Here is a 24,887-nt window from a genome sequence, read left to right on the forward strand (position 1 = left end):
GGCACCATTAGAGCCGTAGGGCAATGCACACGACAGTATGCACATGTTCCAAAAGAGAAAGCATGAGAAAAATGCAACTTTGAACTATCACTGAACTGACGACTCGATTTCCACAAATATAAACTCAGTTTTAAGAATACAGTAGCTGTGAATACATAGGACTTTTTAAAGAAGCCGAAGGCGACAAGATTAAGGAATAGTAACCATTTGTTTGGTGTGACCGATGAAAAGCTACAACATTGGATTTGGGGGGGGGGGGAATGGAACAGAACTCCACCACCATCCATTTCATTAACAAGACAACAATCACTATGTAAGGGGAAAAGACTGGATATGGTTTGTGCTGAGGAGACATGGCATACAATTGAATACTTAGTGCATGATAAGTCGCATGATGCGTCGCACGGGTGACTTGGGAATACCAAAGCTCAAGAACAATGATCTCGACAAGACGTGATACAAAAAGGGAGGCATGAGAAAAATGTGGCGTACAACTTTCATGAATTCTCAGTTTACAGAAAATATAGGTCTAATCAATATGCAATTTCCAAGAAAGTTTAACATCTACAATAATACCAAGGAATTTGAAATATGAAACTCTTTCTAAATGTGTATCATTCAAAAATACACCTGTATTTAGAGTGCTAACGGTATTACTAGAAAGAATATATTTCGTTTTTTGAACATTCAACGAGAGCTTATTAGCTCTAACCTAATTTGTTACTTTTTTCAGTTCACTATTAACTTAATATATATATATATATATATATATATATATACATTTGTGTGTGTGTGCGTGTATATATATATATATATATATATAATAGCTATATATATATATATATATAGTGCTATTCAGAACAACAACAGCGAACATGGTGATAATTCAACTGATTATAGATAATTAATATTAATATACTTTTCCTAGTATAACCTACTTGCGATCAATACTTGCATTACATGGCTAACCCTCTGCACGACACTTTAATTTCATAGGTATGCGCATAAAATTTGCTATACCACATATTTCTTTACCATATTCTAATACATATTTCTATACCATAGGTATACGTGTGAAATTTGGGCGTATTTGGCCGATGGGCATAGAAAGAGTTGATTATGCGATCACGCGAGTGTATTCAGCTTACTAATGTTTTATTCAATCCGTTGTCTGATTTACGTCAAACTACGCTGATGTGGTTCTATTGATACTCTTGCATTCACCAAATTCTCATGTATACCAGTGTTGCACTAGTAGGAGAAAATGGAATTAACTTTTCTTTGCGCTTGATTTCTTTCTTTTTTTCCGAATCGTTTTTTTTTTTCGAATTTCGAATATTCTGTATAATTACATATATTGCATGCTCTTGTCAACATTTTTTTTTCTATAAAACACATCTCTTGTGTTGATCATTAATAAATTTCATGATGGGGTATTTTTCAACATGATCTGATTTATATCTTTGCCAAAATTTAGAATGGTGAGACATAAAACTTGTGTGTACACCTAACTACTGGATTCACAAGAGCATAATCTATTTGAGGGTCACATGATGAACTTATACTCGTTCACAATGTTTACGCCAATCTAGTCTCAAATAAGTCGCTCGATGTGAATGTAAGCCCAAGACACAATACCTAACAAAATATTATCATTCCTGATCAGGTTTAAGTACAGTAGGACCTTGATTATCCGGCCATCGAATATCCATCCTCTTTCTTGATCGAACGTCGACTTGCTGACATTTTCTTCTTAATGTTTTCGTGTATCAGTGCCAAATCTCACTCAAAACAAACGCACGTTCAACCATTATTGTGCCATTACACGACGGGACATATTCCAATCTTCGCAGAGGACTGCAACATTTAAGTCAGTTCGCGAGACGATTTTTGAGACTGGACAGGTCTCTTGTTCGTCACGGTGAGAGTGCGCAGCAGTAATTACTGTATGATGTAGCCTTGCAGTAATGCAGTATTCGACGAGTTACAATATCGATCTCATTGTCGGTTAATATCAATCAAGTGAACAGTTATGAAGGGATATTGTACTTATATTTCGTTTTATTTTCTTTATCAATTCCTGAAGTGTGAAACATGATGTGTATACCCCTATAGCATGACATACTAGGAAGTTCTGTATTTGAGCATAGATGGTATCTCTCTCTTATCCGGCCTAGTCGATTATCCGGACGCCTGTCGGTCACGACGTGGCTGGATAATCGACGTCTTTAGTACTGAATGCTCATTTGCATCAGCACTGGAACGCCTAAGCTTTATCATACGACGTGCGTGATGCGCACACACCCGTCAGCAAAATTATACGGAATCACTTGGCAATGGAAATGCTTACATTGGCAGTTGTGACCAGAGTAGTACGACCTACACTTGCACGAGTACGAGTGGTCTTGTCCGTGATGACTTCCTCCATTTTGGCATAAGTCTCCCTCTGTAAAATGTATAACACAACAGAGTCATGAAAAACTCCCTAACACAAAGAATATAAATTTTTCAAATGAAAGAATACAAGGATGACGAAAATGATGACGACAAAGTCATCAAATTTACCATTTCCTTTGGATTGTTGTGGCCTTTAATCCTTCATAATGCTTAAAATGTTATATATTCATATATGTATATTTACACACATCTCTGTGTGTGTGTGTGTTACCGTGCGTCAAAAAAAGACGAAATAAAAGTAGCGTAATTTTGGGCAAAGAGTCAACTTAGGAAAAATGGGCCAACCTAGTTAATCTGATTTTTTTAAACAGTTCTGAAAGATTATTTTCTGCATTTTTCTAAGCTTTGGGATCATTAAAGGAATGGGGACATATTTTTTTTTCTTTTTTTTTTGGCCGTTTTTTCTAGAACACACTTTTTTTCTGTAGGATCGGGTATATCTCAGAGGCCCTTTACATTATTTGAAATCCATTTCACATTCTTCATTTCCACTCCAACAACTTTTCAAAAGATGACGCGACCTCAGCCATTTAGCTACTGCTTGGAATGTTAGTATTAATTTTGAATGGAATACGCTGATAGATGGTGAACAATTTGAGCCTAATCTGCCAATTCCATCATTGTGATTGCTGTGATGATTAAAAATATTACATTCTGTTTTGTTTCCTTTTGTTGTTGTTGTTGTTTCTTTTTATTCCAGTCACTGCACAGAGCTCACTGCTCACTACACAGCTTGGGGAGATTAAGAACCTAAATAAACACTTTCTATTATTTTCATAACTCTGAAAAGTTTATTTTCTATTCAGGTACACATCATTTTCTATTCTTTAAGAATTTGGTTGTTTTAGAGTTGTATAGGTAGTACTCCGTAACGTGCAATCGTGATGATATGGCATTTCCCTTTAAAAAAAGAACAAACAAACAAACAAACAAACAAACCTCCAAGAACCGCCCATATGTTTCTATAATATTACCCCCCAAAAAAGTGAAACTATAAGCATAATGATAGCTGACAGAATTTTAACGAACCTTTAATTTTGCACTCTAAGATGCGGGAATTCCAAGCAGGATCTGACTTGGGACCCACAAGGCTCAATGATTCTGGAAGCGTGGTTGCGCTGAACTGTACCTCTCGTTGTAAATGATCAAACCACATTCTGTAGCAGGATAGTTTCGGGCACATTTGCTCTGGAGACTCGTGTTGACCTTGGATACCTGATCAGGTGAAAAGGCACAATGTTTGTGACAGAATCTCCTATGCTAAGAACCTTTGAATCAGAGTAAGTCAGAATAAGTCAGACTTAAGGATAAGCTTTGCTCTTCCCAAATTTCTGTTAATTCTTTATCGTATTGTACATTCGATTCAGTTTACATCATACTTCATTATTTCAAGCCGAATGCAGTGCAATTACAACGTATACCTTTAACAAATCGTAAGTGTCATGAAATCAGAAATGGTTCGTTATCACCAGACGACTCGAATAAATTAAGAAATCAATTAAAGATAGATACGTCACATACAACCGTCAACAATTATCACCTCTGTCAATGCAATTCACATTTTACAGAAAAAAAAAATGCAGTTTGGGGGAACATTTTAGATTTTTGTCTTAACCTAAATTTTCTATTTTTTGATGTTTCTTTTTTTCCACTGTAAATCCTCGCTCTCTCACTTGGCAATTGAAAGAAACCTGCAAGATTGACTAAGTTGACCTGATATACCTATTTTGAGTCATATGAAATCAGTGCGTACCACCTTTTTTTGTTTGTTTTGCAATGTAATGTCACAATTAATGATATTTCAAACTCGGATAAACTTACCTGTTGCTAGAAAAGTCACCATGATCAAAGCGCTCGCTGGGCTCATGGGAGATACCATTTTTTGTTATCTCTCTCTATATATCTTTTTTTGTTTTAATTTGATGATCCCAGTGGTGGATGTGCAATCGACGAAATTTCGGCCTTTCTAATAGTATGGGGAAACGTCGTGTGATTTCTAGGAATGCCTATCGTATGAAAGAGAAGATTAAGAAAGAAAGAGATATGGATGACTTGTTAGATAAAGGGATTAAACACACACACTCACACACAGATTGGAAAATTCTCTTCTCCAGTGGTTGAATTTCTCCCTCCCCCGACGAATTCTGTCCCAAGTATGAGGAACAGTAAACACATTTTGAAAAACAAAACAACACAAAACACCAGACACACACACACACACACACACACACAAAGTAACAAGCCAGCAGCAAATATAATTTTTAGTAGACGGGAAGTGATTAAGTCTATACGGTTTGTACATTACTCAGCGTCATATCGCTTGATATGATAATCATCGAAATACTGAAACCCTTAAAAGAAGCCGTACATCTGCGCTGAAAAATGAGGTATATTTTAATCAAATACATATATGACCAAACACAAATATCTCCGGACTTTATGGAAATAACTGGATGGTCACTGAGTGTCATGCTGCAGCGGGACATCGTAACGTCTGCTTGAGTCGTCGCTAAAAGCGATTATATGCCATTTTATCGTCACCTTTTAAAGAAAAATAAACAGTCATTCGTCACCTTTATCACCTTCAATTTCAGTTTCAGATCACCTCCTTCTCATATCTCTAAAATTCAAAGAGTAGTTACAGCGACACCTCTTATTTTATCCGACTTTAAATTGTTAGCGTTGTACGCCGATACTTATTGAAAAAGAAGACAAGGAAGTACAAACGTATCATTGAATTAAAAAAACAAATAAACGATAACAAGCAAGATTCATCGTAACTACTTTGAATATTCAGAATGCAGTATCAATATTTCCAAACTAATACGGTTAATACCTATTATCCCTATTAGAAATATAATAGTCGTAAAGAAAAGAGGCCGGAAGACAGTTAAAGAGCAAAAAGGGTAACGGATCTGGAAAAGGTTACGAAAAGTTACGTGCTCGATGAAAATAGGTTTATGCAATACAACAATTTGCTGAGAAAGGTTGTTACTTTTTGTTGCAAATTTTACGATTTAGCACTACTATTAATATCGATCCTCGCCAGCCAGCCCTGCTTACCTTGCTATTTGTACTGAAACTTTGTGCGGATAAACGACCACTCAAACACAACAAGTAAATACCATAATTATGTGTGTTACTATTCAAAAGACAACTTTGCCAGGAAAGTCACGTTTTCTGGTTTTAACTACACACAGAGAGACTCACTCACGCGGGCATACACGCGCCCATACACACAAACACACACACACATTATATATATATGTTTATTTATACATATATGAAGACTTTGTTTCGCAAAAAGCGATAAGTCCATTTTTGAAGATTTTGAAGGACGGTATCTGTCATAAAGTACAAAATAATACCTTTTAAATGATATATTGGTCACAACATACTAAGGTACATTTTTAAAGTTATGGTCAAATGAAGCAAAAATTTTCTTATTATTCTCTTTATTTTTGTTGACCTTTAATCGCAAATATCTCAATTTGGCAAATATGGACTTATCGGTTTTTGCGAACAAACTCTTCATATGTATAGTATTATATATATATATATATATATATACATATATATAAATATTATATATATATATATATATATATACGTGTTTTACATAGTATTTTATTAATTTCATTTGATTTTGAGCATGGAAAGTGTCGTCGATGTCGATTTCTGTTGTTTTTTTGTTCTTCTTTTTCACATGAGATTATCTCGGTTTTCCGTTTAAATAGTGGGCGCCTACTTGTCTATTCCATTTCCCGAGCCCTACCTCAGATATGCTTTGATTATTAGTCAAGTCAAGCGTGAAGGAGAAAATGCTGTAATGGAACGCTTTAATCAAGACACCAAAATAGCCATCGAAACTTTTTTCTTTTTCTTTTTTTTTAATTCAAAACGTTCTTAGATACTTTGAGTTTGTCAATAAAGTTTATATTCTTAACTTTCTTATAACTTCTTATCGTTTTTTATATTTGTGCTAAGTTTTAAAATTTGGACAGGAGTCAATTTTGAAATTACAACACCAATCTCTGAAAAAAAAAGAAATATGACACACAAGTCCTATATGCTTAGAAAAAATAGATTGATTTGCATTTTCCGCCGTTGATATCTGTAAAATTGCAAGGGTACATGATTTTGCACACTTTAAGGCAAAACTTGCCAGTTCAGTTATAGAAAGAGAAGAGGGGCAACACAACTTTATCTGACAGTCTGACGTCTACAAGCTGATATTCTGACTGAGACCAGATTTAAGTCAGAAGTATTACTGAACTTGAACAAAGAAATGGGATGATGGTTACTGTATGACGTAGTCAAATATTTGATGAAAAAATGGTGTGTGTTTCTTTTTATTCCAAAGTGTCACTACACTTAAATATACCAAGGAATCTACACCCAGAGGTATGACATAATCAACGAGTATAATTAGAAGATTTTTGTGGTTGCTGTTGATTTGTGATTGGCACAATTGTCGTTTCACACATCTGGGCAGACAATTTATAAAAGGAGAACACCGGATGATTTTCATTCTGGTCACTTGATCTAAGCAGGTTCATTCTATGTTTGTATACGCGTTCCATAAATTGCTATGTTGGGCAAATGATGCATTATGTCGCTTTGAATAGAGTGAAGTGCCTTACCAACTGAGAAGAATGAAAAGTCTTTTGCACTCATGTGCACATGAGCTATTTCCGAAGTGGCTTAAATAACTATTAGGTATACCGGGTACAGAGTTTCAGAATTGTTAGTGATTGGGATAGGGAATGAGAATGTTTTAATAATTCATTGCAAATCACAACGAACAAGGACGATGACATAGCAGCTTTTCAATCAACAATGCATGAGTGGGGGCTCAATGAAGCAGATTATAAGTAGAAAGCATTCATACATTCTACACAGGTGACCTTGTTAAGGAAGCGGTATTGTAAAGAAATTACTACATATTTGAAATATTTGAGCCTCCTACTCATACATCGTCATGGTAAGCCCCTACTCATGCATTCTTATTGTGAAACTATTATGTCACCACGCTTGTTCAGTGTAATTCGTTCGGAGATTCCAGAGTATTGTTGTTGTTGTTGTTTTCTGCTCAATGACCACAATTAAATCCACAAATCTCAACATGGAGTTATCAGTTTATGCATTACATGATTTATCTTTAAAGGAGCATTCCAGACGATTTTCATAATTTCACATCCTGTAGTACTTAAATCAACCGTTCCATGTATACATTTGTGGGATTTATTGTGGTCCTTGAGCAGTGAAACAATACTTAAATTACACTGAATAATGTTAATTACATAGGAGCCTCACATAATTATTTCAGAAATGTAGCAATGTACTTCTATTACAATATCACTTGCTTAATCATGATTTTACTATAATTATTATTTCGCTATAAATTTTGAAAACACTCCTTTTCTCATCCCATTCACTAGAAATTCTGAAACTCTGCACCCAGTGTAACCAATTTATAGTTGTTCATTAATGTAAAAGTTTTAAAATCATCCAGAGGTCTCCTTTAACACACACCACAATCGTGCTGCAGCCACGAAGGAGGGAAAGTACCATATCTCATAGATATCATCCAGTTGTGAACATAAAGATTTTTTTTTAAACTAAGTAAAATCTTGTGGAGTTCTCTTCCTAACAAAATTTCATTAAATTCACATACATTTCGAGTCAACTTAGAAGACTCCGGTTTTGTAGGAGGCAGAAAAATCACAAAATATATATGTGTATACTTATACACGCGTAAATCTCCATTTATTGCGTTTATTTTTCATATACAATCACACGATATGTGCACATGCATATGTATATATATATATATATATATATATATATATATATATGCATATGCCGATGTATATACATGTCAACATATACACGTAGTTTGAGGTATGCAACTATTTCACGGGGAATATCAATACACTTGTATTACGTATTTATATCTTTACAATTAGTTCGCATTCAATACAAAAGTGCAAAATATTTTCACAAATATTATTATAAGCAATATAAATACATGAATTCGGAAACCAATCACAGACAAAACAAGAAGTAGATTTTAGAATTGTAGAAGGATCACCAAGCACAAACAAATCATTGTTAATAAAGGTACGGTAGGATAGTTTGATTGAGACTACATGGGAGAATTCGAAACACAGGTGGTACCACAATGACTACCTTTGAGAGATGGGATGTTCTTCAAGGGGAATTTGTCTGTCGTAGTCTAAATGTAGACGTCTACTACTAGTTTATGATAACGGTCTTCTTTTTTCCAGGATAGCCTCTTCAGTGTTGTCACTTTTCTACCAGAGGGTCCTACCATTATTATTACCCTAGCGTTGTCAGGTACCCATTTGTACACCTTGGTCGAGTGGGATATGGTGGCTAAAAACATCTTGTCCGAGGGCGAGGCAGCACTGGGCAGGATTCGAACTCGGCACCAGTCTTATCGATTGCGTAGTGCCCCCACTGTCCATTTGCCGCCCCAATCTACGTTGACATTTAGATTTTACTAAAATGCAGATTTCACAATACGCGTACAAAATGAGCATTTTCGATTATGGTTAAGATTATAGCGGAAAGTCCCAGATCATTAGTTACGCACACAGTTTGCAATACTAAAACATCGAAACGATTAAGAGCAAACAATCTTAAGTACAATATATTTGTATGCAACGTTATTTACAATCACTTCCCAGGGGTTATGAAAAAAAGCTACTGTAACACTGAATAAGATATAGTTATCTACTAAAGACAAAAATTACTGTGGTCTATCATCTACGGCTGATAAACATATTCCATAAAGATGATGGAGACGGTAATAATGATCAAAATAATAATGATAATAACAATGATAACAAAACACATCACAGGATTACAAATTCTTGCTGCCTAATTCACATGACATTACATGCATTACTCTAAAAGGTAAAAACGTATTAAGGACACATCACCTTAGAAGAAAAGGCCTTTTAAGAGGTACTTCACTACATTGCAATTAACTCATTTTTGAAACCATTGATTAATTCCTTCGCTAAGGGTGGACAAGCCAAATACAAGATCTATAAGAAACTAACAAAAAATACAATATCACAACCCTTCAAAAGCACTTAAAAGACAACAATTGAAGTTGCTCAGTGATATTCCACTCAGACTTTTTTCATAGTTTACAAAATATACCAAAGACGCTCTTTCAATACATCACACAACAGTCTGTGAATAAATTGATACTTCAAATGAGAACTGTGATTATAAAAAAGGACAAAATTCTACAAAATAAACAGACACTGTAAATTCCAACGCAGTTGTTGGATTATGACGAACACCTACCAATTAATAAAACATTCTGACAGTAACTGCGATCTCTCCTATACATCTTCACTCCTTCTTGATGTAAAACAAAATCAAATCAATGCTGGTCTGCATGAGAAGCACAAGAATTGTATTTAATCAGAGGAAATTATACAGCCTGTACTTTTTTCCCGAGCATTTCATCTCTGTGGTAACTACACCATGCTAATAGAGGCAAATAATCTCCATTGCACTTGGAATGAATCAGGGAATGCCACCTCAAAACACCATCAACCTCACATACAACAGTGGCGGATCCAGAGGGGGGCGCACCGGGCGCTCGCCCCCCTCTTTATTTATTTTTTTTTAAACAAAAGAAATTAAAAACATGGATGGGGGGGGGGGGGCTCTTGCGCCACCCTTTGATTTTGTAAAGGCACCTCCCCTTTACGGAAATCCCGGATCCGCCCCTGCATACAATTTGATTGAATATTTTTAATATCTAATTTACTACAAAGCACCTAACAATTCCGCTTTTCGACTAACTAAATAGGCATAAAGACAAATTGTTCTTGATACATTTTTTGTCGTTGTTTTTTTACGGAGACTTCCCTCTCTGCAACATTTTGATTGAATATTATAAAACATAGATATAAACTTGAAAACCTACGACTAAGGTGACTAAGTCAGTTATGAAATGCATATAAATTTTGGGTGATGGGTCGTAGTTACCTAAATTAAAGCTAATAAAGGCTAACACTATATGTTTTCCTTAACTGTTTCTTCGAGACATTTCCAAGTGAGAGTTTTGTCATAGACTTGTCAACAATTGTATTCTTCGAAGTGCTTAAGAGATAATGGTAAAGAATAATTCCTAATTGACGACTATAACATACAATTAATCAGTCTTAACTCGGATATCTTTTCAGTTTTATTTTGCTTTATAAATTTAACATAGACTTGTCGTATGGATGTTATTTTAACTAAACTGTCTTATTTGGGATTATTTCATGCGATAATCTGAGTGTTTCAACATGTATGGTTAATGAACGTGTGTAGAATCTCACGAAAAGTGCGCCTAATATACAAAATGAAAAACTACTGTATCATCTGTGGTTATTTTTTTTTTTCATTTTGGACCGTAAATATAATCCATGATTGAGTGAAACCGTCAAGCATAACCAGTAAATCAAAGATGAAAAGAAATGTGCTATTAAAAATGAATGATTAAGTAAGGAATAAAATCATTCGCAGTCTTAGCCTGTAAGAGGTCTGCTCTAAAGGAGGAAATAAAATTTTTATAGAAAAATGGAATTCAATAAAAAGTCTCCATGTTGTTTTAATAGCAATGCTAATCTATTATCTATTATTCGAACGCTCCTGGGTTCATCTGATTGCAGACAAGGCTGTTTATGCCCGGACTATGTTAGTTGCACAAGAACAGTTTAGATTTGTACCAGATTGTTCCAAGAAATGATTTTCATCCCACATTCCCGCGCGCCATATCGCGTGGTTATCCCTGATCGTAAAGTAGCACTGGAGTAATGAAGAATGCGAAGAACATCCATAGCGGTGCCCGATGGAGTTCATCACGGCGTCTGTAAGTTTCTTCTCCTTCTTCTCACTACCATGCATGCACCCGTATCAATCTGACATCTGTTAGTACATCGCAGATTTCCGATTGTGTCGTACCTTGAAAAGGGAGAGGGAACACATACGTAAGTACAACATTATATTATAGAAAGCCGAAAATTGAACAGAGTACCATCCAAAACCGTAAATGTTCAAGACAAAGACTGCCAGGGTGTATGACCGACTGTTGACTTGATCTTAAATTTATATCATTCTTCAGCAGAACCTACTCTCCTATATACGCCTTGCTCCAAAAAACCCTCCAAACCACAATAAAATAGGAACGTACCAAATACCAGATGTCTGAATGATATGGCGAAGCAGATGTTTCAAATTTGGGATATGTTCTGTCCTATCGAGCTGTAACGAACGCAAACAGAAAAACTGACCGGAATGAATATTATTCATTAGTGGATAATTGAGCAAAGAAAATAGGATTCTATCGGTACGTCGATGTAGGGCAATTTGTCGATCAGTTGCGCTAATAATCATACAGCAAGCAACGGAAAAGACATTACGCATTCAAAGCTTGTTATATTACGAATGTAAAACTACAGCTCTTCGGTTCTATTAGTCAGTCTATTATTTCACGATTAGAGTACAGCCTATAAATTTCCCCTCTCTGTTTGGTTGTTTCCGGCAATGCTACTTTGGCGAAGAAAACGACCTCTTTGCACGAAGTGGATAGACAAAGCGAAAATCGGCCCTGGCTGATGCAAGATAAGATACAAACTGACATTGTTATTGCTGTTATAATTATTACTTCATTGCGAGATTTTTTGAATCTGTCGCGTCAGATTTACACTTCAAATTCACGATAAAATGAGTGATATAACTCGAGTTCCCTCTTACCATTCTACAGTAGACCACTCTTTTCTCTCGTTCAATTTACTTTCTTGTCAACATTGCAAAGTATGATATCTGTATTCATTTTCGGAAAAAAAAAATCCTATATTTTAGGATCCACAATGCACTACGAATTTCTAAAAACTGATGAAATATTCGTATTGTATGCTTTCTATTTTGTTTTACCCTTTTGTTGGATGAAAATTAAATGAAAACTGAATTAATTTGAATTGAATTGAAGCATAAGGTTTGAGAGGGCTATCTCAAGTGTTACACATTTAAAAAAAAAAAAGTTATGCCAGGACAGAGTACAGGAAAATTATGCTGTCGGGTCGAGTTTTGGAACACATAATGCATAAATGATATTAAGTATGGCTAATGCCAATGAATGTTTTAAACGCTTGTTTGTTTGTTTGTTTGTTTGTTTGTTTGTTTGTTTGTCATCGTCTTGGACTCACGTTGGGAAGAAGAATTGACACGTCCTTCCGTCGAAGTCCGTCCCGTCACACGCCTCTACGCCACGCTGACGATAGCCATCACCACAATAAGATCGTCTACAGTCTGCATAGACGGGTGGCAGAGAAAGATAAAATAGATAGATAGATGAATTAGAGAGAAAAATGAATATACAAATGAACAAATAAACATACAAAGATAACCAAACAAATAAGTAATTCAATAATCAAATACATAAATAAACACATACATACATACATAAAAGAATGAATAAATGAATGAATGAATGCATGAATAAATGAATAAATGAATAAATAGATGGATAAATGCATGCATAAATTTGCATGTGGACCTTCGTGAGGTTGTGTCTGTATTTATATGTTTGTTTGTGCGCGTGTGTGTGAGAACCATTCTCTTTTCTTCTGCATGGTTGTGTAATTTCGTGTCGGCTTTGTTGGTCTGATAATAACGTTCACAAGAGAACTCGATTGAGCTAATGAACCAAATAAAAGAGACAAAAAGAAGAAATGTTGCACATGTGGCCAGTTTCACACGTGATACTTTTATACACAAACACACATACGCACGCGCGCGCGCGCACACACACACACACACGAACACACATCATATCTGCTTTAGGACCATATTATTTCACAAGTCCCTTACCGATGCAGCCGTCGTGTTCGTCTTCATTCCCGTCATCACACTGTTCACCCGGCTCCATAATGCCGTTTCCACAGACAAAGTCCTGCAATAAAGCATAACGAGAACAAAAATAATAAAAAGTAAAACAGGAACATCGCTAACTTTATGTTGTCCAATTGTCAAGTCTAGTTTGGCACTCTGGGAGCCAATACGTTTAAGATAGAATAAAACTGTAAGATCCAGATTGCCAACGTAAAAGAAAAGAAAAACGGTCATTCCTTATCTGTGTCATTACGACGAACCACATTACTCCCCGTGTATCAATCCGGTCAGATAACTCATGCTAATGTTTATGTTTGACTCTCTGGAACACGTGTCCATTTTGAGCTGACATGATTTAATGTGTTTGCGTACACTGAGACTAAAATGTTAAAGATACCTGTGTCTGGGCATGTGGCGTGTCTGCAGTGTTCATGTCTACATCTGTATCTGCATCGGTGTCATTGTCTGTATCTGTGTGCGGCTTTCCATGTCTGTGTGACATTTGTCAAGTGTCTGTGTCTTTATCTGTCTAGTTGATTGCGCGTCCGGTTCTGTGTCGTTTATGTGTCAATATCCGTGTCTGCGTCTGAGTCTGCACCTGCATAATGTGTCTGTAGCTGTGTCTGTATTGATCTATGTCCGTGTCTGTAGCTGTGCCTGTATTGATCTATGTCCGTGTCTGTATCTATGACTGTCTGTGAACAACGTGACACACCTGTCCCGGGCTGGTCATATCGCTTGGATACCCGACGTCGCCCTTGTCGCCTTTAGGGCCCGGTGGGCCTGGCGGGCCCGGCGCCCCCTGACGTCCCGGAGGACCTCGCATTGTCTTCACCTCCTGGTGGAGATCGGAGGACGCCATTAGGCAGTTCCACGTCGAGTCGTCGCGAAAATAGAGCTTCTTGTCGTCCAGGCGGTAGGCGAGGGCCGCCTCCTCGTTGATGCTGTTCATTGCCAGTTCATTGGGCACGATGATTATGCGCTGGTGGATAAAAGGGGGTGGGGATTCGAGGAAATGCAAAAATACAATCAAAGTGAAAGGCAAAATCTGATTCCCCCCACATAAAGCAACGTACAAATAAACTTGCAAATGTGACTTCTTCATCATCATAAGCATTAGTAGGTAAGTATGATAGATGCATGTTGCACAACAGGTCACAGCGCAGTTAGCGCACACAGACTTATGGGCCAGCCAAAACTGGAAAGCGATCTGCACTTAGCATATTTCCGGTAATCAACCGGAGAAAGTGGCGCTTGGAGGGACAGTGGGCTTTAAATGAAGGAAAGGGTCGATACAATACACAGAAATAGAATGATAAGGCAAAGAGGAAAGATGTGGTTTATTAAATTTTTTGCCCATCGTCGCCCGAATTTTCGAGATTCTAAAGTCCTTTTATCAGACTTTTCTAATTTGAGCTTACCACCAATGACCACGCCAGACTCTTTCTGGGTGTTCAAAAAGATCGTGAGTCGTATATCACTCAACGCAAGTCACAAAATATCTTCTACTCAGAATGGTGTAAGAAGACGACATGATCAAGAGTCTGTCTCGACACAGTCAAGGCAAAGTCACATGCTCTAAGCAAAGGCAAATGAATGACTGAATGAATGAATAAATAGAAAAAGAAATAAATGCATGAACAGATTAATGCACTAATATGGGAACAATATTTCTCTTAAGTGTAATAATAAAAGTATGATAGACGAGTAGAGTCTTTATACGGTTTAATGAGACAATGGGATGTTACCACTCACGCCTTGAGTTATGAAATCTCCCTGTTCCCCTTTCTGCCCCGGTGGGCCTGGCGGGCCCTGAAGGCCCCTCTTGCCTGGGGTGCCAGTTAGGCCAGGTGGGCCTCGGGGACCAATTGCTCCAGGTTCCCCCTTCACAGCTGAGTAAAAAAAAACATCAAAGAAACAAAGAACAGATGACAATACATGAAACTTCAAGGAAAAAGACAATATAATGGCAAAAAACGCATAGCATTTAACAAGGCAAACCGGATTCTTAAAAAAAAAAGAAATGCAAACACTACCCCAAATTTTGCTTTATACCTCTCGAGTTGGGAGTCCAGTTACTCATGATAATTTTGAATTTTATCTCGCTGACCCCCATATTAAGAAATGTGTAACACAAGCATAATTATTCCCTGAAAGAGGCTTAGCTTCTAGGACAAGGTCATATTAATGTTATTTTTATCGTGTTACATTATGTATTGTGATGTAATAATACGATGCAATACGTATGTGGTATCAATTTTTAATCATAATGTGTTGTTATATCCCATCGTATCACATTATGATTATCAATTATATCCATAGTGATATTGTAAGCAGATAATCATTTAATGAAATGTCACCAGAAAATTGCGATTTCTTTTTTTTTTAAATCTACTTTTGTAAAAGCATGCCAGGTCAAAATGAAGATAACACCAACAAATTACTGACCTGTGCCAGGTAGGCCCCTGGGCCCTTGTGGCCCCTGAATACCCATCATGCCTTTCGGTCCCTGTGGCCCGGGTAGTCCTTCCGGTCCACGACGTCCCTAATAGGAACAAAGGTAATGGTTATTTGATACGCATGTAAGTTTTAGCCTGTACCGAATGTGCGCACTTTACCATTTTATAGAAAGTCTTCTTTTTTCTTTTCATAGAGTGTGCCTTTTTTTTAAACTGATAAAGTGGACTACTTCGATGACGTCATTTCCAAACCTGGAGCATGCGTAGTTCATTCCTCAACTGCCTTAATCTAACACGCGTCCAATCTGGATTTTGACGTCGTGCAGGTCTACAGGAGCACTCGCGTCTATGACGTCACGCAGAACTTTCATTACGTTCACATTGTTTCACGATAAAGACAAGTGCACGAAGATTTTATTCACTCGATCACAGAGTTCTTAACTAGCATACTTATGTTCTTTTCTTTTCATGTACTTGGACTCAATTTTACCTCAGGAGATATATATTTTTATCACTTTAGAGTCAAGTCAAGTCAAGATAATATCATAATAATCCATCAAAAAGTCCTGCAATTCCGGTTTCGTGCATCATGCTTCTCTTCAAAAATACATAATTTCCTTCAAATGTTACAAATTAAGAAAGCCTTGATAATTTTCTTTACAATAACAACTCATTTGTTTACATTAGACACTGCTGGAATGCACAGTACTACTGGTTATGAGGAAGATCAGATGTGAAATGTTGCAAAATGGAGCAAACGTGTTATGCCAAACAGGTATATTCTCCATTTGCTTTTGTTTTTTTGTGAGTGTCTTTTTATGGAAGGCATGTGTAGAATGCATTGTGAGATTACCATTATATTCATGACTTTATCCATGAGTTACAAACTGCAATAGTATCTGCAGATTAAAATCAAACATTAAATGTTGACCAAACAATCATCTAATGTTTAGCACTGTGTAATTGAAACAGTATATTATCAATAGCAGAATTGTTGCGACTTTTGACTTTTGATTTATCCCAATACACACTATTTTGAACATACAAAGAACACCCAATCATAGCAAGTGGAGATGTCCTTGAATTAAAGATAATGAATCAGACTTTTCATGACGTCATATTTGATGAAGATAATGCCGGTTTAAGAGAAATATGATATATCCATCTTTTGATTGCAGAACTCATTTTGGGGAGTAAATCTTTAAAAAGAAATCAAAAGTATATAACGCTCGAGGTATCTATAAATGACCAACCATACAACCGTGGTCTCATCTGACCAAGAAGCATTATCGTACGACTCGCTACTTCCAAATAAAGCGAAGGCCTTTTTCAAGACGGTTTATATGAATAACTTATGCTAAGGCATATTTTAAGTAGAGGGAAAGTTGATGAGACCCCATAATTTCGGATCACCGCACTTCCGATATCGGTCAAATCGACTATTATGCTTACAGGCGATGTAAGTACAGGTTATTACCATTTGAAACCACGTTCCGTCGTTTAAAAAAAAATGATTGTTGCATCGTGAAACAAAAACAGTACCGGAAGCTTTATAAAGCTATGGGCGGTTAGAAGAGAGGAAGAAGAGGAGGAAGAAGAAGAAGAAGAAGAAGAAGAAGAAGAAGGAGAAGAAATATTTGGGTCAATGCACCTCGCCATTTTTCTTTTTAGTTTAACGTTGCGTACACATTGCATACATTTGCAACGTTTCGTTGTCAAAGTGGTGCACAATTATGCTGAATGGAACAAGTCTATCGTGGATATCTTAACGCTTTAGGCTGTACATTATAATTCATCATGCGTGAATGGGAATCATACTACTGACATGACTTGTCAAAGCTCATTGGAATATCTCTGGTATAAAGTCCCACTGTCTTGCCCCATTGCCCACCCACAAACTATACACATATTATTGTCGCATCTCTATACCTGGCCGCGCTTTTTTGTTTCTTCTTCTTTTTGTTTTATATAATCTCTGAAAAAAGCGAGTGGAAATATTCACTCTTGAAGGAGTGAATGTAAGAAGAGAGTGAGTATGGAGTGAAACTGGAGTGAATTTTGAGTGAAAATATTCATTTTCACTCATTTTGGAGTGACGTCTCAGGGATCCCTGAGGTCACTCCAAAATGAGTGAAAATAAACACACACAAACACTCACACACTTTGGTTCTTGGAAAAATATAAAGACGGAAAATACTGCAAGGAGGGAAGACAAATTTTCCCTTGACCAAACTAAGAGGTCCCAGCCCCCATTTCCCCATTTAGCATAAGGTAATAATTCTAACAAATACTACAGCGCGTTGTGCCATTGTTATTCCCACGTCCATAATGCAGGAGTCCCCTTTCCCGCCCACTATTACAGCGCTCTGCACATGGCCAGTTTGTAACCTTGCGCTAATTACGCTATTCCGATGGACCCATGCATGGCTTTGCATGCAACATCGATCAATAACATTACTTCGATCTTTGTGTTATTTGCTTTCAAGCAAATTGCATATCTAATTCTGTGTGTCGCTTGGTTCTGTGTTGATATTGTGTGGCTTTAATCTTACACGTTAATGAATATCGGGATCTATTGAATTTTGTTAGTTTGTATCCCCTAACAAAACAGACAGCTTTTAAAGGCTTACGAGTAAGCATGTACCATTATAACGTTGTGCCTTTAAGTCTCCTTTGAATAGTGTGAATGGTCAATGTCCGGATGGCCTGTGAGTAAAGGTCCGGCTGCCAGTGAGGATTCGAAGCGAGGAACTTCGTAATTGAGAGTTCGTGTTTTCATACACAGTCAACATTTGCTTCGCACACATTCACAACTTTACTTTTTATTGGATTTTGATGTAGTTCCTCGAAATATATCAGCTTGTTAGAATTATGAGTTATTATCATGTCATTTTTTAATCACAACATTAATCGGTGATTATCAACAAATCTTAAAAAAAAAGATGCTTAACACGTGATGTTAAACAAAGGAAAACAAACTTAAACTGAAAAAGATCAGTGTAAGGGGTGATAAAAACACCCTTACCCTTCAATTAAAATAATAACTTAAAGGAATGTACCCTTCTGCCTGGACTTCCAGCTTGTCCTTTTGGTCCTCGTATCCCAGGTGTGCCAATGATACCCTGCTCACCGATTGGGCCCTGATGTCATATTTTGGAGAGAAATCGTAACATCATGAATGAAAGTGAATTTATTTCAGCTTGTGGGTTGGATGCCCTTTCAAAGGGGTCCAATCGTTAAAAACATACAATCCAATTACCTGCATGGACAATGTCAGCGTATTACACATACAAAAAAAAGATAATAATAATGAACATGTTAATCGAATAGAGCACATCATCACAATTTGCAATGACAATTAAGTTGCAGTAAAAACAAAATGATACAAACATTACGCTACTGAGAAAAAAAAAATCAGGAAGAGCCTATGAGCCTAAAGAGAGAGAGAGAGAGAGAGAGATACACATGGGTTGGGGGTTAGATACATTCAGAGAAATATTAGAATAATAATCATTACATGGGAGTGACTTCAGAATTCATTTTTTATTATAAAGCACAATGAGCAGAGGCGGTCAGTTTAACGAGGAAAATCATACAACTATTGAAATAATGGGTTTAATATGTTTGTAAAATTTGATATATTGTAGAAAGAAAAGTCGGCCAAAATTCATTTTTGTACATTGTAGTCTTGAAAGAGTTCCATAAATGAATCGAAATTGAAATTGAACTGAAGTTAAAATAAATTGTAAATCTACATATGAAGAGTTTGTTCGCAAAAACCGATAAGTCCATTTTTGAAGATTTTGAAGTACGGTCTCTGTCATAAAGTACAAAATAGTACCTTTTTAATGATATATTGGTCACTACATAAGGTACATTTTTTGAAGTTATGGTCAAAAGAAACAAAAATTTTCTTAGAATTCTCTTTATTTTTCTTGACCTTTAATCGCACATATCTCCATTTGGCAAATATGGACTTATCGGTTTTTGCAAACAAACTCTTCTATTCTACACCCTGTTGATGTCACTATATTAATAACAGTTGGAGTTGGGGGAAAAGCAGCATAACTTGAAAAAAGAAAAGCTTATATCAATTTTTTTCAGTATCATCTCACTCTCATTTGTTATCAGAAGATTACTGCAACCATGACGTCACTACGTGGCAACACGTCATGTGTCGAGTTGTTACGTTTTTACGGTAATATCTTGGTCAGGAAGTATACAGACATATTCTCGACACTGTCAAATTTTAAAATACCTGCGGTCCTTGCGGTCCCTGTGGGCCGGGTGGCCCCGATGCTCCATCCAGCCCTCTCTCCCCTGGCTCACCCTAAATGCAACAACAACAACAGCAATTAGAGACAAAGAAATAGGTTTCAATGAGAGATTTGGAACAACAAGTTGAAATTGACTCAAGAGGGCGGTATACCTGAAGGTAGATCCTGCAGAACTGACAGTTTGTGCTGCAGGGCATCACAGTGACCTCGTGGAAAACATTTGTTTTGAATTGTCGCATGATGTCATACTTACGCAGTAACTGTTATTGTCTGAGTCAAACCTTGGTCACTGTTCCTTGCGATAAATTCCTACCTGGGGGTACAGAGCTGCTTTAAGCTTGATAGTTTTCTAATCAGAATAAATGTATACCTGTGACAGACAGAGTTTGTGTCACGTTTCTTATTCTTTTTTTTTTTCTTTACTGAAGTTAGGATGTGATGTTCTTCGTCACTGGGTTTCATTTAATTTCGGAGTAGTGTTTGTTTCTGTCGCTCTATGATAGCAAGCTTAAGATCTGCGACACGAAGGCCAAGACGACTCCCCGTCTCGGGTTGAGCAATGGAAGCAGCTGTCTAGCGCATGTGCAGAACGTTATTTTCTGCCTAATAGAGTCGTACATAACGTTCGCGTCGCCGCTCTAAAGATCATGTGAAAGCGAGAATTGTTGAGAAGATTGCATCTATGGTAAACTGTTTGCCTATCTAAATAAAACGTAATATTTATTTATCATGTCAATCGATGACAATTTCTGCACTCTACCTTTGGTCCCGTTTCTCCTCGATCTCCCTTCTTCCCGCGCTTTCCTCTTGGCCCGCGTTCTCCCGGCATTCCCTACAGGTATAGGGGAAGAAAACCCATGGAAACATGATCATAATATTATAACCAAAATATTCACTTCAACAAACACAAACTCTACCGCAGGCTTTGATTTGTGTGACGAGATACTGAAAAAGTGAAGGAGTAGCCTAGTATATAAAATGCAGAGATAGTGAGAGGATGAACAATGAAGAAATAGAAATAACGATAAAGAAGCTAACAAATGACGATGTAGTCTCACAATTAACTAATTGGAGTTGCATGATTTCTTTACATTCATTTCATAAAATCCTTAAGTATTGTAGGGCCAAATGCAGTCTATTATGGCTGTCAAGACAGTAGGAGAAAATAAATATCCGGAACGTGTCTCCGCGTAAACAGGAGTCGCGTTTGTAAAGAAATAATTTCATCCTGTAAGTACAGTAGATTCCGAACATTAATTGACATCCTTAGCACTGCTCCTCCATCATTCATCTGCTTTGAATAATTTCATGCCCGTTTTTTATTGTCAACTAGCAACATAAACTGATGAAAAGCATGTCAACATTACTAATAATCAGTATGATAATAACAACAACAAAATATTGAAGATAATAATACTACTACTACTAATAATAATAATAATAACAATAATAATAGTAATAACAATAATAACAATAATAATAATAACAATGATATTAATAATAATAATAATAATAATAATAATAATAATAATAATAATGATAATAATAACGATAATAATGATAAAGCAAATAATGGTGATAATGAAAATTATGCTTGGACAAATAAAGGCAACACAAAGAGGGGAGAAAGTCAGAAACAAAAGCAACACAATTTCTAAACTCACCACGCAAGTTACGGTACAGGCGCCTTCCTCCGTGGGATTGGGCGTACTGCCCTCATCGGTCGGAGCGGGTGAGGTTGGGGTTGGCAAGAATAAAGGAGGGGATGGGGGAGGTGGCGGTGGTATCAGGGTTGTAGTTACATGGGGAGGAGACGTCGGTATTACCTGTCCGTGGCATTAAAAAAAAACAAAAAACACCATAGTGACAACCGAAACGTAACGAAATATCTTCCACCAGTTGAGGACGAGTCCCGAGTATACTCGGACAGGTGTCTATGGGAAATGCGCGTAAAGCTCAACGGGTTAAAGCTCACCGAACATGATAATTTCATTTTATTTCATTCATTTAAGAACTGCATTATATTTCATTCATTTGCTTCCATGTGAATATAACACAAAATCATTACAAAGTAGCATTAACAATTTGTTCAAGCAGGTGAAATGCCATGAATCTCAGAATGGATACTATACATGTATCATCATTTCCATCATTAATCGTTGCAACGCGTTTACGACCAGCAATGATATTACAAGTGAGTCCTAAAAGTGACAAAAAAAAGAACATTAGCGAAACTGCACTTGCTTTCACACACGTGAAACTTTTACACTTAAGTAATATGGCTTAACTGAAAACAATAATAAACAAAGTGAATGCATGCGTGCTCCTTTTACTTCATTTTTGTGTGTGTGTGTGTGTGTGTGTTTGTGATGGCGATGCTTGATTTTCATCCACATTCAAGAATAAAACTAGAACACAACAAAAGCTGGTGTTACTGCAATGCGCGGTTGACTAGGATTTGCTGAATTTCATTCTTTACGAAAAAGTGCGTCGGTGGTGTGTAGATCTTTTCTTTCTTGATTTCCACCATTACATTCTCTCTCTCAATATCCAGGCTTCTAATTCAAGTTTCCTTTCTTTGAGCATATTTGTAAATGTCGTAGCATACAAGAATATACATTATGGACACTCTTGATAATAATCAACACATGTAAATATATATCAAAAATATTGTACACTGCAAAAAGTCGAGTGATAATTATGAAACACTGAGCTTGTGTTTAATTTCCGGTGCTTATTTGTGGTGCTAAATTTACAACTCCAGGTGTCACTTTAGAACATATAACTTTTTTTAGATAGATTAGTTACTCTTCTAGTTGTTGATTTTGAACTTCAACAAGACGAACAAGAACTTTACAATAAAGTGCTTAATTTTGGAGAAAAAAAAATTGTGAACACGTTAACTCCACACTAACACCAGTTAGTGTGGTCTCCTATTGACACTGGGCGGGTGTCATACCATTGACATTAACACCAGCAATATCAAATAAATACCTTGTAATGTCATTGCAGTGCCAAATTAACGCCACAAAGTGCCAGGTTAACATTTTTCGACACCATCACGACATACTTTCTGTATTTATCGGTGTGGTCCTCTTTTGATACATGAACGGTGTTACATTAACACCCATGGTGTTAAATCTAACACCGAACTTTTTTTTTTTTGCAGTGTATATCCTATGATTCAAAGATCAAAGTGGTCAGATCATGTTTTCCGTGATGGAATTCAAAAGGGAGAGTCTGCGCAAGAGGAGTATGAAATTCAAAACGATGTTCCGTCAAGTGTTAATGATTGTCCTTGATTAACACTTTCTATGCCGGTGACTTTGGACATCGTGTTCAACACTCAATCGGTACTCAAATCACACAAAGGGTTAAAAGGACAAATTCTAATTATTCATAGACATGTGGATTGAGTGAATTCAGCAATATTAGTAGAACACATCAATGAGAGTTTTAGGAAATCGGACAATCCGTTCGAAAATTGTGAATTTTTGAAGTTTCTGCTCAGTCACGGGACCGCTGGATGGAATGACTACTACAGTGTATGACGTCACATGCTTGTGTATAGAACGATATAAAGTAAAAGATACCTCATCATATTTTCACTTTTTTTTGCATAATAAAAAGAACGCTTGACTTGCCTCTATCAGAAGGCAGGGGGTATGGCATTGTTCCTTGTACACGTTAGCGACAGGTAGAGGAAATGTGCACCTTTTTTTAAATAAAAAAATAATGATTTTTTTTTTGGAGAAATTCTCTTTATATTTCATTATATCGTTCTACGCATGTGGCATCATTACACTGTAGTAGCCTTCTCATCCAGCAGTGACTGCGCAGATACTTTAAAAAGTCATAACTTTTGAACGGATTGCCCCTTTTTTGCCAAACTTTCACTGAAGTTTTCTACTGATATTGCTGCATCCACTCAATCCACATGTCTACGAAGGTGAACTTGTCCATCAGGACCTCGCCACAGTGACACAACATGTGAGTAATGTCGCATCGTGATTAAAAAAAAAAGAAAGAAAGAAGAAGAAAGAAATAGGTATGATATGACTGGACAGATGTTCTGGGTAAAATTGACGAGTGACACAATAACAGGACAGGAAGGCTGTACCAAACGTGACCAGAGCCACCACAGTGGGAATTGCCATACAACGGGGACCTATGACGTAGCAGAGACTGACGAGTGGTATCGTGTCTGAGAGAAATCAAACAACTGTTAGGAGAGCCGCACGATTCGAATATCTAAATGGACCTCGAAAGTTACAACATTGCGTTATAACCTTTTAATTTCTCCTTTGCACATAGTAAAACAACGACAAAGTGTTTTGTCACGAAATCAATAACAGAACTCCAAAGTTATACGACAAATTGAGTGAGATGCATATAAAGATAAGGTTAGATTAACGTGACAAATATGACTCTTGTAAGATTTTCAAGGAAAGTCATGCTAATTGATTACTAACCGGTATTGAATACGTTGTGGCATTATGACACGTATGCTTCCCATTTTGCCTCATTGTTATCTCGCTTATTATTATCATTATTTTTTTTTTTTTTGGGGGGGGGTGGCATATTTCATCTTGACTGAGCGCTTCTGCTTCTTTCTTTATCAATCATTGTCAATTATTATAATATGGCTCATATGACTTATCAGATGCGGATGAGGGCTGAAGGAAGCATGTACAATGAAGCTGATGATTTGCACGGATAAAATGTGACCAGAAAACGGAGAAAGAGAGAAAAGGGGGAGGGGGGGGGG

At 36.7% G+C, this 24,887-nt stretch overlaps 1 protein-coding gene across 1 annotated transcript in view; it reads right to left on the bottom strand.

The window, feature by feature from the left end:
* Window positions 1–10,961: 10,961 nt before the first annotated feature.
* LOC139738963 (uncharacterized) overlaps window positions 10,962–24,887 on the bottom strand; it is a 70,691-nt gene continuing 56,765 nt past the window's right edge. Inside the window, exons 6-15 of the mRNA XM_071649581.1 lie at window positions 21,784–21,945; window positions 20,880–20,951; window positions 20,101–20,172; window positions 18,902–18,982; window positions 15,832–15,928; window positions 15,139–15,275; window positions 14,099–14,365; window positions 13,363–13,444; window positions 12,699–12,801; window positions 10,962–11,454 (exon numbers count right to left, since the gene is read on the bottom strand). Of these exons, the coding sequence (XP_071505682.1) occupies window positions 11,352–11,454; window positions 12,699–12,801; window positions 13,363–13,444; window positions 14,099–14,365; window positions 15,139–15,275; window positions 15,832–15,928; window positions 18,902–18,982; window positions 20,101–20,172; window positions 20,880–20,951; window positions 21,784–21,945 (1,176 nt within the window). The 3' untranslated portion in view covers window positions 10,962–11,351. The remainder of the gene's footprint in view (window positions 11,455–12,698; window positions 12,802–13,362; window positions 13,445–14,098; window positions 14,366–15,138; window positions 15,276–15,831; window positions 15,929–18,901; window positions 18,983–20,100; window positions 20,173–20,879; window positions 20,952–21,783; window positions 21,946–24,887) is intronic.

Source organism: Diadema antillarum, unplaced genomic scaffold (assembly GCF_040938485.1).
Source record: "Diadema antillarum isolate AM-2024a unplaced genomic scaffold, OU_Dant_1.0 seq00000776_RagTag, whole genome shotgun sequence".
Classification (NCBI taxonomy): Eukaryota; Metazoa; Echinodermata; class Echinoidea; order Diadematoida; family Diadematidae; genus Diadema; species Diadema antillarum.